The sequence below is a fragment of the Drosophila mauritiana genome, chromosome X, assembly GCF_004382145.1.
Source record: "Drosophila mauritiana strain mau12 chromosome X, ASM438214v1, whole genome shotgun sequence".
Classification (NCBI taxonomy): domain Eukaryota; kingdom Metazoa; phylum Arthropoda; class Insecta; order Diptera; family Drosophilidae; genus Drosophila; species Drosophila mauritiana.
Genome location: NC_046672.1, coordinates 5186990 through 5205939, shown reverse-complemented (window position 1 = coordinate 5205939; position 18950 = coordinate 5186990). Strand labels below are relative to the sequence as shown.

General features: G+C 39.0%; 2 protein-coding genes across 19 annotated transcripts in view; one reads left to right on the top strand and one right to left on the bottom strand.

Annotated features, from left to right (window-relative positions):
• The first annotated feature begins 1109 nt into the window (after window positions 1-1109).
• Window positions 1110-6260, top strand: LOC117146656 (sodium-dependent nutrient amino acid transporter 1). Of its 2 annotated transcripts, XM_033312992.1 has the most exons (9): window positions 1110-1190; window positions 3650-3830; window positions 3894-4272; window positions 4511-5252; window positions 5329-5428; window positions 5490-5666; window positions 5731-5825; window positions 5892-6081; window positions 6155-6260. In XM_033312992.1, exons 1-8 carry the CDS (start codon window positions 1110-1112, stop codon window positions 6066-6068), a joined length of 1932 nt encoding a protein of 643 aa, XP_033168883.1. In that variant the 3' UTR covers window positions 6069-6081; window positions 6155-6260. The 2 variants fall into 2 exon arrangements, with proteins under 2 accessions (XP_033168883.1, XP_033168882.1); XM_033312991.1 differs by having other exon boundaries at window positions 5892-6260.
• Window positions 6261-6509: 249 nt separating this feature from the next.
• The window catches only part of LOC117146701 (small conductance calcium-activated potassium channel protein), a 60827-nt gene continuing 48386 nt past the window's right edge, over window positions 6510-18950 (bottom strand). For 8 of the 17 annotated variants that reach the window (XM_033313101.1, XM_033313097.1, XM_033313104.1 and 5 more), the window contains 7 exons: window positions 16948-17083; window positions 14941-15051; window positions 14639-14766; window positions 13170-13239; window positions 12814-12915; window positions 12557-12729; window positions 6510-11824 (listed from right to left, as the gene is read on the bottom strand). In XM_033313101.1, the coding sequence (XP_033168992.1) occupies window positions 11659-11824; window positions 12557-12729; window positions 12814-12915; window positions 13170-13239; window positions 14639-14766; window positions 14941-15051; window positions 16948-17083 (886 nt within the window). In that variant the 3' untranslated portion in view covers window positions 6510-11658. Of the gene's footprint in view, window positions 11901-12556; window positions 12730-12813; window positions 12916-13169; window positions 13240-14638; window positions 14767-14901; window positions 15052-16947; window positions 17084-18950 lie in introns of those variants that run through there. The other 9 variants (XM_033313102.1, XM_033313105.1, XM_033313111.1 and 6 more) reach the window with 7 other exon arrangements.

Below are 18950 nucleotides of genomic sequence, written 5' to 3'. Positions count from 1 at the left end.
GGGTGATTTCTCCTAATCAGCGTGGAAAGTGTCCACTCACGGCCGGTTCGGATAAGTTCATAAAGTGCTTTTACTGTGTCTGGGTCTGCGGGTCCGTCTATCTGAAGTTATTTACTACTGCTGACCATTTCGGCCTGCCGGTTTTTATCGAAGTCCCAAGTGTTTCCCTCACAGCGTCGTACAGTGGATCCCGCCTACGTTGGATTTGGGTTGATAAGATCCAGGTATCCCCTATCGCCGTATCTGCTCTCTGTCCCATCAACGATCTTCGTGAGTTAATCAGCAAAAAGCTCGCGTTCGGGGTTTCCTTACCCACCTACACCCAGAGAAAAGATCACTTCATAAATTTATCAGCGGCAGCTCTTCAAGTAACGTGGAATTCCCAGCTTATCTCATTGGGTAATTTGAATGGAACGCTGGGAGATAATTCGCAAATGGAAAACATTTACCCGACGACTTATTTACTCGTTTTATGACAACACTTTGTACCATCTTGCAGCTTTTTTTCTTCGAGTGCAGACCACATTTTTGGGCACATACGGTGCGGATGTCTTCAGCTTCTCGGCGGATACTTCCTTATCCGAGCGCTGGAACCCCCGATATCAACGAAGAGCAGCCGAAGTTTGTTTTCCCATTCCCAATCGAGTGCACAGGGTGGGGAGCTGGGGATTGGGTACTAGGGGGCTGGGTACTGGGTACTGGGTACTGAGGTACCAGCCAGTCAGGTACTACCGCAGATTTTCTCTACCAAGCACGGCGCTATATGTGTGTGAATAATTTCACGCTTATTACCTGCTGAGCGCTGGCAAAACGCTGCTTGACTTTGGCGGTTCTTAAAGCGGCCGGCACTCGCAATATTCTCAGTTCCAGCCGCGGCATTCACGGCACCACAAGCGCGCCTCCAGTCCAAAAAAAATTCGAAAATATTACAGAGAACTAGACCCTGAAACTGCAGTTGGACGCCAACCAACCAATCGTAACCAAGGGCTGGCCAATGCAATGTGCTAATTACTATTAAAACAAGAACAAATATAGTAATTAAACAAGCAAAACGCGAGTAGCCGTCAACTGTTTTCATTAACCGGGAAAATTAACAAGTGGCTAGAAAAATGGAATTGAAAGGAGTTCAGCCATCGAATGGCAGCCCAAATGGAAATGGAAATGGAGCCACCAATGCTGCATTAACGGAAGTAAGTGTTAGACCATGAAATCAGGCAACTAATAGTATCACTAATGGAATTGCTTTCGAGTGCCACTTGAGGAACTCAAGTGGTCAGCGAGCGATTCAGATTAGAAGAAGCAGTGTTCCACAGTTGGCACATTAAGTATACGCCGTGTGGTACATGCAAGTTTCGCGGAGTACATTTCCCATACGAGAACTGTGTGCGATAAACTTTATAAAACTTCAATGGACTTTTGGCCGCAATTATGCTTGGATTGGCCCCTTCTTCACAACCGTCCATGCAATTCGCTCAGTGTTGCTGGCTTTACAATCGCCGAAATGACTTTATGATCATTGTGATCATTAAGGCTGTTAGACCTTAATTGCAGGCCAATCGACCGACAAACGAATATGCGATTTACGGTCCACTCCAATGCGGGGTGAAAGACTTTGTCAGCCGGATACTCCATGCATATCTTATACGCTTTACGATCCCCAGCGCCACATAAATGTATCTTAGAGCTATTTTCAGCCGAAAACGTTAGTTATCTGGCCAACTAGCGCACGGCTCGAGATCGACGAAAGCTATAAGCTATACTATAATATACTATAGTGTACTATACTGTACTATACTGTACTATACTGTACTATACTCGCTATATGGCCGAAGAGCTGGAAACCAGTTTTCACTGCAGCAGCCATAAACATATGACGAGGCTATAATATAGACGAGAGCTCGTTGGAGTGACAGGTTCACTTCGCCGCCCTCTATTATATATATTACAGCATTTCCGAGAAAGTATTGTAAAGAGATACAAAGATACGAAAATATAAAGAATCGGTTCTTGCGAGTGATTAAAAAGTTTAGTTTCTATAAATATATATCTACAATATGGTTATGGGTAAATCCCCTCAGAACTCAGCCAGTTTGCATGCAAGATGCAGATGCTGCATAGATCGTTAAAGTTTATACTAATAGTTGATTTAAATTACAGTGTTTTTCCCCCAGAACAAAGCCTCATTAAAGTGCGGTCAGCATAGGTTTTATTGATGGCTAATGCAATTAAGGCGATTCCCAAGATAGAATTTTTCCCAGCGCGCAGAAAAAAAACGCCACAATTATGCGAGTTTGTTTGAGGTTCAACAGCCTGGTAGATATCTATGTATAGATATAGATACTATATACATTTTCTAATGTAAAGGTAGTGAGTACATTTGGCTTTGCAGATAAAATGGTATAAGCAAACACTTGGGTTTCAGCTATTTCATAGATACCACACTGGCGGAGACATATCTATGATGATGCAGTTTCTTTGCTGAGCTATTGTTTTATTTAAACAGCTTTTCCACCGAATGAACAAATATGTAAGCGGCAAAACAGTTCCCGCCTTGCCAGCCCTCTGATAAAAAACAAAAAACAAAAAAATACAAAAACAATTGTGGCTGCCGTGCAAATAGATGGAAATATATTTCGCCAAATGGCAATCATATTATTACAAATAATAATAGTAATGTTCGAACCCAGTAATGTAATTTAATTTTTAGGAATTTTAACTACAACTACATCATCTGTTCATTTGCCCAACTGTTTTTCATGATTCCACACTTTCAATTAAAATTAAAACAAAAAAAAAGAAAAACCAAAAACCTCTCAACATTTTATGGTTTTTTTTATTCTTGAAAATAAGTGCCCACGTTACAATTATCAACGACAGATGTTTTCACGAACAAAAGTAATTTGTGCTAAAATTTCCCAATTAAGGTATTGAAATTGTGACTGAGTCATTAACTACAATTGGTTATATAATTTACATACTAATTCATTTAAACAATTTTATAGTTTGACTTGAAGATAAGAACATGCATTTGCTGAATGTAAATCGTTATGCATGAATCCATTAGTTCATTAGCCATTTTGCCGGGGAACTTTTCAAAGTTGTGCAGCAGACAAGTTTTGCTTTTCCCTTAATCGAGTATTAATAGAATTTAGCTGAGGTAATCACCGGAAAAAGCCTCTATGACTATATTAAAACAATTTAAAAACGCATTGAGAGATATTCAATTTGCTATCGAAATGATGCACTTAGGAAATGGATCCTCGATCGGTTAATAGTTTGAATTGCATGAATAGTTAGTACATTTACTTAATGGGATCGATAAGCCGGGCGCCTTTCTTGAGTGCGTACTTCAAAGTGATTCTAATCTAATCGTTATTGGGCGCACTAAGATAAATATTCCAAATTGGTGGTGGCGCATTAGTTTCACATGTCCATTGGGTTATCTGCAAAATGGATCTGGAAATGCCGCACGCGTGACGCGACTCATGGTTGCCCAAGAGTCCCAGACTCGTGGCTTGATGGATGCTCAAATATTTGGACATGTGTCTGGTATTTTGGTATTTTGCTGTTGGCATTAAATCTTGTATTCCCGGAATTGCGATATCAACCATATTTGCTCATCAAGATTGGAAATTCCGCTCCTTTGCAGAAAACAGATGCCGAGAAGCCGAAGGCGGAGCGCACCAATTGGGGCAATGGCCTGGAGTTCCTCATGTCCTGCATATCGGTGTCCGTGGGATTGGGCAACGTCTGGAGATTCCCGTTCACGGCCTATGAGAATGGAGGAGGCGCCTTCCTCATACCCTACATCATAGTGCTCTTCTTGATCGGTAGGAATGATTGGTGACTGGAGTGGAGGCATCACTGTATATACTAAACATTGGCTCTTCTAGGCAAACCCATGTACTACTTGGAGATGATCATGGGCCAGTTCACGAGCCAGGGAACGGTGAAGATCTGGTCGGTGGTGCCGGGATTCGTGGGCGTGGGCTATGGCCAGGCCTTCGGCACCATCTGCATCATCTCGTACTACTCCTCGCTGCTGGCCCTGACCCTCTACTACCTCGTTGTGTCCTTCCAATCGGAGTTGCCGTGGTCCTACTGCCGCGATGAGTGGACCAACTGCGTGAACTCGAGGCCGCAGGAGTACGTGGACAATCTGCTAACCGGCGTGTCCTTGGCCAATGAATCGGCCAGGAATCTCAGCGGCATTGGCTTGGTGGCCAACAATGAGACAGAGAAACTCCAGAGCAGCTCCGAACTCTATTTCCTGTAAGTAAAACAATTAGCACATAACCTATTATGTACTAAACGGAATTGACAACAAAAAATTGCATTTTTTGCGCTCTCTGATTGATTTCTGAGCACTTTGCTAGCTGTTTTAATTAACACATTTTCAACGCACGGTAGCAAAAAGTTGTAACGTTGTCATTGTTTATTTGATTTTGTTTTGCCGCATGCAAATTAGCGAGAATTTGAATCATTTGAATTTCAACAAAATCACTTGCAGGAATGTAGTGATCAAGGAGAAGCTGGACATCTCGGACGGCGTTGGTGACCCCGATTGGAAGCTGACACTGGCCCTGTTCGTCGCCTGGGTGGTCATCTTCCTGGTGATCATGCGAGGTGTGAAGAGTTCCGGCAAGGCGGCCTACTTCCTGGCCCTGTTCCCCTACGTGGTGCTCTTCGTCCTGCTGATCCGTGCCGTCACCTTGGAGGGAGCCCGCGATGGCATTCTCTTCTTCCTGGAGCCGCAGTGGGGTGAACTCTTGAACCCCACCGTTTGGAAGGAGGCCGTGGTGCAGTGCTTCTTCTCTCTGGCCGTGGGCTCCGGGCCCATCATCATGTTCGCCTCGTACAATCGATTCGATCACGGAATCTACAGGGATGCCATGATCGTGACCACGCTGGACACGCTGACCAGCCTCCTGGGCGGTATTACGATATTTGCGATCTTGGGCAATCTGGCGCACAATCTGCAGATCGAAAACATCAGAGATGTGGTGCGCAGTGGCACGGGATTGGCCTTCATCTCCTATCCGGATGCCATATCAAAGTTCCAGGCGGTGCCGCAGCTATTCTCGGTTCTGTTCTTCTTCATGCTGTTCGTCCTGGGCATTGGATCCATTGTGGCCCTGCAGAGCACCATTGTCACCATCATTTGCGATCAGTTCAAGGGATGGAAGTACTGGAAGGTGGCGCTGACCACCTCTGTGTGTGGTTTCCTCATGGGTTTGGTCTACGTTACTCCGGTACGTTGATTTCCAAAAGCCCCAAAGGAGAATCCAATTAATTTTCAACTATCTAAACGTATTTGTCATTTTTCAGGGCGGCCAGTGGATCCTCACTTTGGTGGACTTCTATGGCGGAACGTATGTGGTCTTCATCCTGGCCATTTTCGAACTGGCTGGCATCGTGTGGGTTTATGGTGAGTGTTAACTTTATAGTGAAATTAATCCAACACATCCAAGCTGAAATATGCAATGCAGGTCTGCAAAACTTCTGCGATGACATCGAATTTATGTGCAATCGCCGGGTTTCACTGTACTGGCGAGTGTGCTGGTCCTTCTTCACGCCCGTCATGATGATCATCATATTCATATACTCCATGGCCACCATCGAACCGATCAAATATAGCGAACTCTACTTCCCCGAAGCCGCCAACGGTGAGTAACACTAGCAACATACCCTTGAATCCGGCCTAATTGTTAACATCTTTGTGCACTTCAGTTGCCGGCTGGCTGCTGTTCGCCATCGGAGCTGCCCAGTTTCCACTGTGGGGTCTTTGGTACGCCTCCCGCCATCCACAAGGCACCTACTGGAAGGTAATGACTGCCCACCTTTATGCGTTCCAATGCCTGATCCATAATCGATCCTCTTTACCCAAACAGTCATTGAAGGCCTCGTTGAAGCCCAGCGATCGCTGGGGTCCTGCTAATCCGGAAACTCGGCGCGAATGGGTGATCTTCAAGAACCAGAAGGCCGCCCAGAGAGCCACGCAGAAGGATACCTCGAAACTGGGTTTCTTCTGGCGCAAAATTGCCAATTTCTGTGGCAGCAACAAGTAAAAGGGGAGCAGAGGTGGGGATATCGTGGGGATATCAGAGATTACGACTAACCATAACCACTTGTTATTTATATACGCCATTGTCAGCCTCTATGAAGCCATCACAAATGCGAAGCAATCCTTCGACCGAATATACCGCATCTATCAATAAATAAATAGCCGTTTTTTTTTATATATTTTTGTTATTCTACGTACGAACTTCATTTATGAAAAAAATAAATTATTGTTATCAAAGAATGTGCGCTTGGCTTGTGTTTTTATTTCATATTTTTGCTCAGGAAAAATGGATGGTTTTCGATATTACGTATCCGCCCCGTTTTCCAAACAAATGATGTTATTTTATTTTTATTTCATTTTTATTCAGTTTTCGTTTGTTTTTCTTTCATACAAAGCCCTTTATTATTGTTAAAATTTCAATTATTCTCTTTGGTTTCTTTATTAATTAATAATTTACAGTTTTATGAGTTTCCCTATCTCCCCTCGACTTCCGTTGACCTCTTTCATTGAATGGTTCTTCTTGTTGCTTTCTTTCGCTTTCTTGGGGATCGTACATTATAACAGTACAGCAATTGATTTATGTAATATGGTAAATTTGCTATAAATAGTGGGAATTCTTATGAGGTAAATGCTTAATGAGCAAAAAAAAAAAACAATTACAATCGTCTTCAGATCAGATCAGTTTATACTACATACATAATACATATAATATATATATGTATACAAAATAACAAATCGTAAGTCTAATAAACATTCTTAAAATTCATATCTCAAATACAAATACAATATTTGCTTTAGCTGTTCTTAATTTGTTTTGGTATCGATTTCGGATTCTCTATATTCAGTGTATTTCGTTTTGGAAATCGAGGCTCCTAACTTTTTGGGTTCGTTTTAATCAAGCTTTTCACTATTTCGTGTATGTAGTTGTTGGTTTTAGTATTTGTATTTATTTTCTCTTATTTTTTTTTTTTGGTTTGTTCCTTGGTTTTTAAATCGTAAAATACTAATTTAGCAAATGTAGGCACCCTAAATATTATATTAAAGCTTTTGCAAAACACGGTTCCTCGATAAGATATAACAATATACTTTGTTTGGGGTTGTTTCCCTTGTTAAATTTAAATATACAATACAGTAAATTCAAAATAAACTATTTCATTAGTCACTGAATTTTTTCTGTTTTTTTTGCGTTTAGTTTCTTACTTTATTTCTTTTAGAAATTAAATCTTCTTTCTTTTAGTTGGTTTAATTTAATGTTGCTTTAGTTTTAGTTTTAGCATTAGTGTAGGTTTAGTTAAAGTTTGGTTTTAGTTGACATTTGTTTAGCTTTATTCAAGTTTTGCTTTCTATTAGTTTTTCTCCACTTCGTTTAATTCATGCAATGCATTCTAGTTTACTTTCATTACTCTTCTCTTGTTTTCTCTTCTTTTTTCTCCATAAAAAATTGTTTCGCCTTCCTCTTATGTTTTTATTGTTTACTTTAACATAATAATTGTTTTCCAGTTGGGTTTTCCTTATTAGTTTGTTGTTAATAAATTGGTCTTTGCTTCGGCTTTCGATTTAGCTACTGAATACATTACTATAATACATATAAAGTCAAATATGATCTTATTAGTGTGGGTTTTTTTGTTTTTTTTTGGGTTTTTCGGTTTCTGGCTTTTGGGTTGTTGGGTATACACCTCATAGACCGTCTGTACATGTATATACGAGTATATGTATGTGTGTTGTATATCTAGATATTGTATATGTAACCATATATATTTTGCATACCCCGATCTAGTTGGGCGCACGAGAGGAGGGATTGGGGTGTGGGGGATATTTTGGGGGAAGGACCCTTTCTAGATTCTATCGTGTAAATACACCAAAATGGCTGCTTCGTCACAATCCGGTTCGAAACGTTTTTCGAAAACACGAATCCAGTTCTTCATTAGCATTGGCATTGACTGGGCTATACATACATATGCATGCACATACATATGTATATATGTTCTGTTGGACCTGGTTTGGCTAGAAGAGTTACGGTTGAAGCATGATTCTCGAAGTACCCCTTGAGCTCTACGATTCGCTGAGGAGAAGAAAGTACACAACATTTGTCGATTCAATTCGCTTCGATGTGAGTCTAGTTTGAAAAAAACACAAATGGACAATGTAACACAAAGCTGGACGTTGAACTCGGACCTAAAATGCTACGAAAGTCAACCAAGGACATGGTGCAATACGATCCTTCAATGTGTGCCTTAGTTTTTTTTTTGTTTGGAACCCAGCTCTAAGGCGGCTTAAAATCTTGCGTATTATAAATTGTTACTGTTAAATGTTGTTACTTAGGAATTCATTGTTAGTTGGTTTGCTTTTGCTCCGGTATTTTGTATAATAAAGACCTGTCTTTGGAAATTCGGTCCCTCATATCAAAGTTTTTGGTTTTTATCTCGTGTTAAAAGGTATTTTGTTGGGCTTAGGAAACCAGTTCAAACGGGAATTTGATCTTGCACCAATTAATCAATTCAATTGGATTCGATTCGGTGTTATTCTGCGTATTCGTTTTAAGTTGTTGTAGAATTGAAACCCAAATATGCATTAATACATCATGTTAAAGCTGGCCGCATTCCATACCGCGTATCTGAATCTGTGTGTTGCTGTGTGTTTCCGGTTCGATAATCTTTTCCGATTCGATAATCGATAGTGATATCCTTAGTATTGTTCTGATCGGTTCTGTTCTGTTTTGTTCTGTTGTGTTTGGTGTGTTATCGTCTTGTGTAGATCTTTGTTATTTATTGTGATAAAGCTATTTTGACAGCAGTCTTGAACGTTCATTTCAATTTAAATATTCAATATTATAAATAGGTATACACACACTTGTTTAGGGGTTCATTTAGTTGGTTTGTTACTTGTTCCTTGTTCTCCCTTTTCATTTCTTTTCTTGTCTGGGCCTTCAGTTGTACAAATACATATAAGTTAAGACCTATCAGACAGTTGGCAAACTTTTTGGTTGCGGGGAGTTTCGTTTTCATAAATCAAAACTTAGGCCAGGGGCTTGGAGATGTGGTAAATCATTGTGTTGAAACTCCGATACTCTTAGTTGGCTTAAAGTGGACTGCATCCTATGGCTATATAATCTACAGTTTACAGATATTTTGATCCTTTCTGGCCCTGGTTCTGTATAATATGCAGAGTCTGTCTCACTGACGGGGAAATTGGGGAGTTTGTGCGGGGATGGGTGGAATTTTTGGGGAGCTGGAAGGTGGGAGCACTATTCGAGGAATTCAGTTGTATATCTCATTTGTCTTCAATTTGGGAACTTGGGAACCTAACAAAGCGTTAGAAGGTTGCACATTACCTAATTGTTTGTTTTCATGCTTTGATTTTTACTTTAAATAACTTCGATGCTCTCAGTTAATACTTTATAGTAAGTATATATATATATATATATGTATATATATAGTATATATAATGTTCCTTTTAGAATCTTTAGAAAATCTTTACGTAGCTCGGCCACTTCTGCTATTATGTCTACACTATTCTGCTCTATCAACTCGCTTCCGTTCACTTCGGTTCGTTACTATTATTTTCTATCTGGAGCTTGTAGTTTGTTCCGTTGTTGTTACACATTTGCCAGCTAGCTTGTATATTAATGGGATTTACTTTAATATGTTACAAAAATTCCAATTAAAATTGTTCACTTTAGTATGTAGACTATACTAAATAGTTCGTTTTGCGACTTCTTTCTTCTCATTTGTTACTCAGTTTAGTCTACGCTACTGTATCTTCGTCATTAACTTCATTCAAAAGCTATTCAGGTTCTTAATTGAGTTCATAATTCTTGGTAGAAAAGAATGGGCGAAAAACAGCAACAACGAAAATATATATGTATGTATATATACTATATATATTTTAATATATGTGTAGAAAAAGAAGACAACAACAAACTTGTTTCCTTTAAACTTGTTTCGTTAGTTTAGTTAAAGCCAGATCTACATAGTATGTATGTAGATGTTAAGTAAGAACTCACATCTTGTGTGTTTATTTTTCGTTTATCCTCGGTTATTGGGGTTCTTTTTTTCGCTATCTCTTAGTTTTTGGTTTCGCTGTTTTTGCTGTTTTCTAAATCTCGCAACATGCACTTTACAGTTAGATAGTTTTTCATTGTTCTTCTTTGGGGATTTAGTTCTTGTTTTTTTCCTCGTCATGCTCGTTTTGTGTATAATTGTTGGGGCTTTAATGGGTTCCTCGTATGCTTATGCTTTCACTTGCCTCGCACACACAGTCAGGTCAGACACACATCCTTCGGATACAGTATATGTACACAAATTCAAGACAGACGGACACTAGAATTTCCATGTTCGTGGATGTTTTGCAGTTGGTTGGCTGCACCGGAAGCGGAAGTGCAGGGGGTTGCGGTTCTTTAAAGGATATACGGATTTACTGGTATGGACTTTTCGTGCCAGATCTTTTGGATTTGCTATTGCTATTTCTGTTGCTGTTTCTGAGCGTTTATATACGTGGATTCTACATGCTGGTGCCCTACGATCTATGTCCTACATATGACCTAACTTCCTTACCAATCTGGTCCTGTACACTCGCATTCGCACACTCCCATGCACATACACACACATACGCTCCCTACATGCTATATTATGTTAAGTATTTTAGTATGCATGTACAGGCTGCCTTGGCCCAAGGTGAAATATTACAAATACGTTTAGCCTAAAACTTAGAAAAAAAAAGTTACACAATGACATATATATGTATACATATATTCTGTTTGGTTTTCGCTTATTGTTTTTTTGCTTTCTTTTGGATGTTTTGTGGGGAGGCCTATATATCCATATACAGATATAGATACATAGTGTGTGTATTCTGTATATTAATATGTATATGCTAACATTTGACTTTTTTCTCATCTCGAAGAGGCTTATTTACAAAAGGCCGAGTTCGAAATTCGACTTGTAGAATTACTAATATTACTTTTACCTCTATTATTACTATAACTATGACTACTACTATTAACTACTATTATTGCATACACGTTCTCTTTTCCTAGTAAACTTATTCGAGGCAATCGGCTTGCCGCTCCCCGTCGTAATCGGTTCGTTCATCGTTATCGATTTCACAATGCCACCAGTAGTTCCGGCCACCGAACCTCCGCTTCCGGTCGCTGTGAATGCGGGCGCTGAACTCGATGGCGGTACTGTACTTATAGTCATGGGCACATTCTGCTGATCGGGCGAACTGTTGCTGTTCGTATTGGTGTTTGCCAACGATTCGGCGTCCTCCGGTATCACTGGTATCGGTATGATCGGTATCATCGGTATCATCTCCCTTTCCCGCCCAAAATGTTGCAAAATGTGCTCTTGCGTGTGTGACGATGGTCTCGATAGCGATTTCGATTGAAACTCCGATAACGACGGCGATAGCACGCGTTGCCTCAGCGCTGTCTCGGCCACTTCGAATTCGGGTTTAGACTTTGACGTAGACATTGATGTTGATGTGAATGTTGATGTTGGTTTTTGGGGTGCGGATGAGGTTGGCCAGAATCGATCCGGCCTTATTGTTAGCATCTCGATGTTAATCACGGAGTTGGAGCGCTCTCTTTCTGATATTCAGCTGCCGTATTTGTTGGAAGATGCGTAGCTATTAACTGCAGATCCATTTGATGGCATGTGAGTATCAGGCACTAAATGTGGTGTTCTACTAGATATAGGTGGCAAAATAGGGCTTGTTGGCCAATGGTAAGTAGCAGCGGCGTTATTGGATGAGGGAACACTTCTATGCAAAAAGCAGTATGTTAATTGTCGTTATCAAGTACACTTTTCAAAATAAATAAAAAGTTTCATTTCTTTTTCTTTGTTTAGTTTAATGGCGATGGTTTGATTCGATGCAAATCGTGAAATGTCAGAGCGTTGGAAAGCCATGAAGAGTCAATAAAGAAAAAGTGGTAAATTGAAAACCCTGCAGTTAGTGTTCGTCCAAAGATATCATCTTTCAATACAAATTATAATTAAAAATAATAGAAACGGTCAAGTAATGGCTATTGCCTGACCGTTCCTATCGATGATTGATTAAAAAAAAGCCATAATTTCCTCAATCACAGTCTTAAATCACTTGAATCTTGCATAGAAGACGTTTCTTATTTCTCTTTTGGGTAGCCACCGGGACTTGGGATGTAATTTGGAGGAATCAAGTGTGTGCAATGGACAACTACGGAATATATATTTACAAATGAGTATGCAAGATGACAGGATGGATGGATTTCTGGAATGTGGGGACCCCAATTCTCCCGTCCAGGAGACAAACGACTCGCAGACAACGAACAAAAACAAATTGAAATGACAGGCACAAGTCTCGCTTTAATGGCATTGGCATACATATGTGTGCGTGTGGATGAGGATAATGGACATGGCTTATAGACATAGACATAGACAGAGATAGATACAGACAGAGAAAGAGACAGAGACAGACAGAGAGAGAGAGAGAGAGAGAGAGAGAGGGGCGACTCACCTAGAATGGGGAAACAGCATGGGCGCTGCATTGAACATCGATTGGGGCGTTGGCGCTTGAATGGGGGCAACTGCAGCTGTGTCAGGATGTAAAAAGTTCCGCCGCTGCTCGATCCGCTCCTGGTGCTGGGTCAGACATCGAGACAATAGGTCTGGAAGGCTTTCCATGTGCTCCTGCAAATATAAGTCACCAGTGCGGTTGGTGTGGGCGTAAGTAAATCACTGGGCAAATACAACAATCCCGATTGTTTGTCATACTTGTATGCTCTGCATTTTGTCCTCTAGGTTGGTTAGACGCTCTTCGATGGCATCCTGACGGCTAGACATGTCCGATATTATCTCGTAGACCGTGTTTTGTGTCTGCGAATGGTATTCACACAATCACAAACATGCATTGCACATCGGCAATACTGTACACAAAGCTGCACATTCGAACTTTGATTAATTAAATCTCATTTTGACATTCACGATGGAATAAAATAACTCTTACAAAACAAGCGACAAGCAATTTGGAAAATTATGTATCGGAAACATCGCTGACTACGAGTAAGTTATCGATTCGTGTACGATTATCAAAGTTCGATTGTATGTTTTCAGTTCTCTTCTATAGCTACCTTGGCCATGTCAGTTATTGTGTTTGCATTATCCATTAGTTTGCGCTGATCCATTTTAACTTTTCGCAACCTAAATCGCATTGGAAGAGTCATCAATATTACAGAGAACATTATTTAAATAAAATATGATAGATCGCCAACACATAACACTAATTAGGGCTTTGCTCACATAATAACCACATTCACACACGATTTTTCTTTTTTTTTCTTTGTGGAAAAGATTTTTCGTTTCGTCCAGCCGAAAACTTACTTTTCATTCATAAGATTCACACAAATAGACATATTTACAAATCGGACCAATAGATAACAGAGTGCTTCGAAACGTTAAAATTAGAATAAAATGTTTGTGTTTTATTTTTTCTTAGTTTCGAATCACACAGCTATTAGATAGAGTTCTCTGAAAATATTATTTATTTGATTATTATTTTTTGGTGTGTAGAATTCGTTGTGCCGTAGTTGATAGAAGGATTATTTTGGAGTAGGAAAAAAGTCCATATTCGGGCGTTAAAATTGCAGAAAATCGTATCGTGAAAGTATCATCATATCATTCGGCTGATCCCTACAGAAAATATTGGGGCGGTTGGATGGAACTAAGACGATTCACAGGATTCGGTGGAATGGATTACGGTTTGAGTTTTGGACAGACAAGATGATTCAGGTGTTACGAATGCTATGGAATGCTGTGTAACATATTCAATTCGTTCATTAGGCAATGATGATATCGTATATGACACTGGGCACTAGGCAAAAGCACAGATGATATTGCGATAGTTTTAGATACGAGATTCTAGAATATTTAACGCAGCATGCTAGGTTATGTGGCTAGTCTCGGTTATTGCATAACGTAAAAACAGGGCTTTACAACCTATTTACAGGCTAGTAAAACGAGTTCAATCATTTGTGGTTTCAACATTTCAGTTTAGTACTTGGTATTATCGTTTTTAGTATTTTGATTAGTTCGTTTTAGTTTTTGTTTTGTTTTTTTCGTTTAGGTTTTACTTTCTTTTCGTACGGATGTATGTACAGATTCTGATGGATGGCTTTCCCAAAGCTTTTCTACGATTATTGATGGGCACAAAGATGAGTCTAATAATGAAGGGGGGCAACAGTACAGGGTTACTTTTGCGAACTGACAGTGATTTTCATTGTTATTTTGTTAGCTAATCTGACAAACATAGTACGTACAGAGGGAGTTATGTGGACAAATGAGAGTTCGTTTCACGAAAATGTAGACTGAGAGACAGAAAAGAGACAGAACATAAACAAACAGAGACGACCAATGATATTTCCCCATTCCAAAGACCCGAAAACTTCTATACGATCTGATATCATTTTGGCTTTAAGTTTGGTTTAGTTGTTCTTAGGCACTCTTTTTCTTTTAGTTATTATCTTTTCGATTGGTATTTGTTCTTAGTTGTTGGTTGGTTGTTTGGTTGATTGTTTGTTGATAGATCTCTAAAAATACTCACGCATATATAGCTAGAAGGAACTTTCTTTGGTGGGTTCTTACACGGCCGGGATTAACCCGTTTTACTAGTCTTGTATGTTTGTAAATGAGCCAAGTTTCACGCAGAACATTCGCCGCAGCATTTTTCAGCTAAATTTTGGTCCAAAGAAGAAACGTATACAAAGTAATTAGAATGCATATGTATATAAATGGTACATGGTATATGGTTTTTGATGTGGTATTCGTTATATAGTATATATGATACGTCGCATCGGATCAATTCGAATCGGATCAGAATCTTGAGGCTTGGAACACGATCAATACCCGTTTGGTCAACTGCGTGTCCATCATGAAGTTGTGCACATGCTTCTCGGCACGGGTCAGCTCCAGTTTCCGCGAGACAACGGCCACCAGTAGAGCCGTACAGCCGGCGCCCTGCAACGACGACGTGGAGAGTGGTGAGTTTGGGCATTGAATTTCGAAAAGCGCGCGCAACTGAGGTGAGTTTCGAACTGATCCAAGATCATAGATCTGAGATTTAAGATCTGGGATCTGGGACTCCCGGGCACCCAACTCCGTAAGTGCATTTAGTTGGTCTATACAATTTGGTCAGTTACCAAAGCGGTAAAAAATTAGTTATATTTAATATGACTCTACTACCGATTGAGTAATTTCCACAGTATACGTTTGAACAAATCCCAATTATATTTATCGATTGCTATGATTATTATTGTAAGAAATACTGCCAGTGACAGGCTAAAAATAAAGATAAGTACGTGTGAAATATAATGACCAGCTCGCCACACTCGTAGAAGACAAGAAATGTGGCCAAATTAGCTGAAATTGGCAAATGGTCAAAGGCAATTTTCTTAATTGTGACACAATTGCACTCATTTTCTCTGTTGCTAGCTTTATTTCTTTTTTTTTTTGTGGATAGTGGGTAGTTTAAGTGGTTTTTGGGGGTTGGGTGCCCGGCCATCTGTAATGCCAGTTGGTTATTTTCACTTTTGGTTTATGCATTCAAAATGAAAGTTGCTTTTGTTTATCAAGTTATATAGTCCAGAACTTTTGTTGTTGCTCTCACAATAGATATAGTACTTTTATGGATGTTACAACATGTATATATGTTATGTTTCAGTTGGTTCTTTTTTTTTCTTTTCTTTTCTTTCTTTTTTCTTCTATTTTTTCACTTTGTTATTTTATTTGCTTCTCGATGGTTGAATGATAAATGGGTGAGTGGATTGAATGAGTTTGGATGATTGGAATGGCTATCTTCTAATTGAAATTACGATGTAGATGGGATTGATTGAAATGCAGCAACGTTTTTGGATTAGAGTTTTGAGATACGGAGTTGGATGTGGGGTTTAGATTAGATTTCGGATTAGAGTAATATCAAAAGAGTTAATCGATTCGGGCGATTCGGCACATGTCTATATGTAATACAACAGTTAGGTGTCTGGCAGAGAGTTACATACACACATAAGTACGAAACAATTAGCTAGGGAACAAAGTTGAAACCATAAATCACGATTCATAGTCAAGTTAGGAACGGAAATATCTATCATAGCTTTATTACTTTTGTTTGTTTTTTTTTTTTAATTTTTTTATTTTTGCATTTTTTATACTTTGGTTAACTTGGCTACTACGACATGATAAATATCTCAAAAAGTCTAAGAAATAAGCAGATAGTCATACGACCGGTAGTGGGGAAAATCGAAATATAGGCATATATGTAGATGGAAGAGAGCGAGAGAAGAAAGTAAGCCACACAAAAGCAGAACTGGATAAAAGGCGAAGAGAGATAGAAGAATGGAAAATACGTATTTAATTCGATTCCTATACTGTTCACTATGCCTCATCTGCGATTTATTTGGAACGGTTATGGTCGGTGGTTTCTCGATCTTTTCCAGACTTCAGACTTTTTGGGGCTCGAAAATGGCTCAATCTGATCTCAGTTGATCTCAGGCTGAAAACATGCGGTTAGGTTGTCGCCTGAAATCGAGGTGCTTAAGCTTTTTTTTGGTGATTCATCTAGGTATTTGATATATGTATGTACAGTTAACTAGAAATTTGACGATTCAGGTGAGTTTAGATTTATCATTGTGTTCATATTAAAAGTGGCGGCGAGGGGCGGTTGTGGTGGGCGGGTAAACATTCGTATGCAGTTTATGTAATTATTTACACGTGATATCTGTTCTAGTTTGAAACATCTGGTTTTTAAATAATATTTCTATTTTGTTTGTTTTTTTTTTTTTTTTTTTGTTTAATACATATTTCTTGATTGTTATGTTGTGTGCAATTGTTGGTAATATTTTGTTGTTAAAAACTCACCATTATTCCTGTACTGACAGCGATACCACGTCCACAGTACGTATTCGGAACAATATCACCGAAACCAACACTCAAAAATGTTATCGCTATCAGCCACATTGCATTCAAAAGATTCGCATGTTCTTCATCATGAAATCTGTTCCATAAACCAGCACGCGTTTTTATATATTTTGGTTTTTTTTCATATACATTTGTTTCGTTCGAAATATATATAAAGGTATATATATATTTGAATTGGTTATGGTTTTTTTAATGGATTTAATCAGTTGAAGGTTCAGTTTCAGTTTCATTTTCAGTTTCAGGGGTCAAATTGAATACACGCGTTTATATTTTAAATGAAAGGGAAAGAGAGATAGAGAAAAATATCGTATTGTTGGCTTAATGTTCAAAAATAAACTATAAGAATCCATTAAGAACTAAACTGGCACAGGTAAAACTGGTTAAATTAGTAGAACGTAAAAGTCGAACGCATATCGTAACAAAAAAAAAAACACTTAAAAAAACAGTAAGGCAAACGGAAACGAAAGGAAAAACAATTGTGGAAACGAAAAGTAAAAGTTAGAATGGGCATTCTGCATATAGGAAAACGAGATTAACAACAAATGGACGAGTAAACTGGTGAGCGCACACAATACAGTGGTCCAAAAAGAGTTTCATGGGAGATGGTTTCTTTCAATATATTTATTGTTTGTTTTTTTTTTTTGGGGAGAGGGGGTGATTTTTGGCATTTGGATATATCGAGATGTTGACAGTTATGTACGCAACCGTTAATATATATGTATATATGTACAACCATGGGAGTTTTTTGCCCGATTAAAGCTTGCTGTACAAAAGTGAGAGTTGAAATTATATATACATATGTATATCATTTTGATGAATTCTAGTGATTCGATTCTCTTAATGAAGAAGGCTTCTAGGGTGCATAAAATAATTCAATTTAATTTCCAAGGCTCACACACACACACACGCCCACACACACAGAGAGACATTCTTGCGCACTCACACTCACACAGACAGCTAAGTCTGCACATTAATAGAATTTGCCGGAGCTGTCAGAAAAGATTTGTTTTGATTTTGTTTTTGTTTTTTGCCAGGAAGCGAAAACTTTTCTCGTTTTTTCCTTCGCTTCCTCTTTAAAGTACATACGTGTTTGTGTATGTGTGTGTGTGTCAGGATTTTTTGTTTTAGTTTTCGCTGGCAGAAAAAAGGACAAAGGGGAAAAGTTACATTGTTATCTGCACTCTTTAATGCTGCAAAAACACACACACACACACGCCCAAGCACACATGGTGATTATGTACATATATTTAAATATATATAATGTATACTTATGGTAATAATACAGTACTCACACACACGCGCATACAAAGTGGGTGGGTGGTCACATATACATGTATTTTTTTGGTGATGATTTACAACAGATTGCCAGAGTGTGTGTGTGTGTGGTAGTGGGTGGGCGGAGAACTCGTGTGACTGTGTGTGAGTAGTAATCGCAGCCTGACTGAAAACAAAAACCAGATAGAGCGAGATGGCTATAGATATAGAACTGTAGCTCGACATTTGCTTTCCGCTTTTTTCAGTTTATTTTGGCTTTTTGGGTCTTGTTGTTTTTGGCGACGTTTTGGGCAGACAAAACGGCATCTAAACTATGTGCGCTGGAATGTATGCTACGAAAAATGGATATGGGTTCATACTCCTGTTTGTGTGGGCGGGAGGCTCCACCATAACGGATTTTGGCTATTTGAATTTGAATTTATAACTGAGGAGGGGTTAGCATTTCGAGAGCATCGAGAAGATAGGTCAGGGAATACGCCCGCACAAGTACACAGAAAATAAAAATTGTACGTTCGTCAATACACAAACACAAGCACATATACCAGAAGATGAGGAAGTTTGTTTTTGTACGATATCAGTGATTTTTACTTGTATATCACTGTAAAATATTTGTAGTAACTGAACATATGCTCATAGAATTCCAGACTTGTATTCTAAATTTATCGATA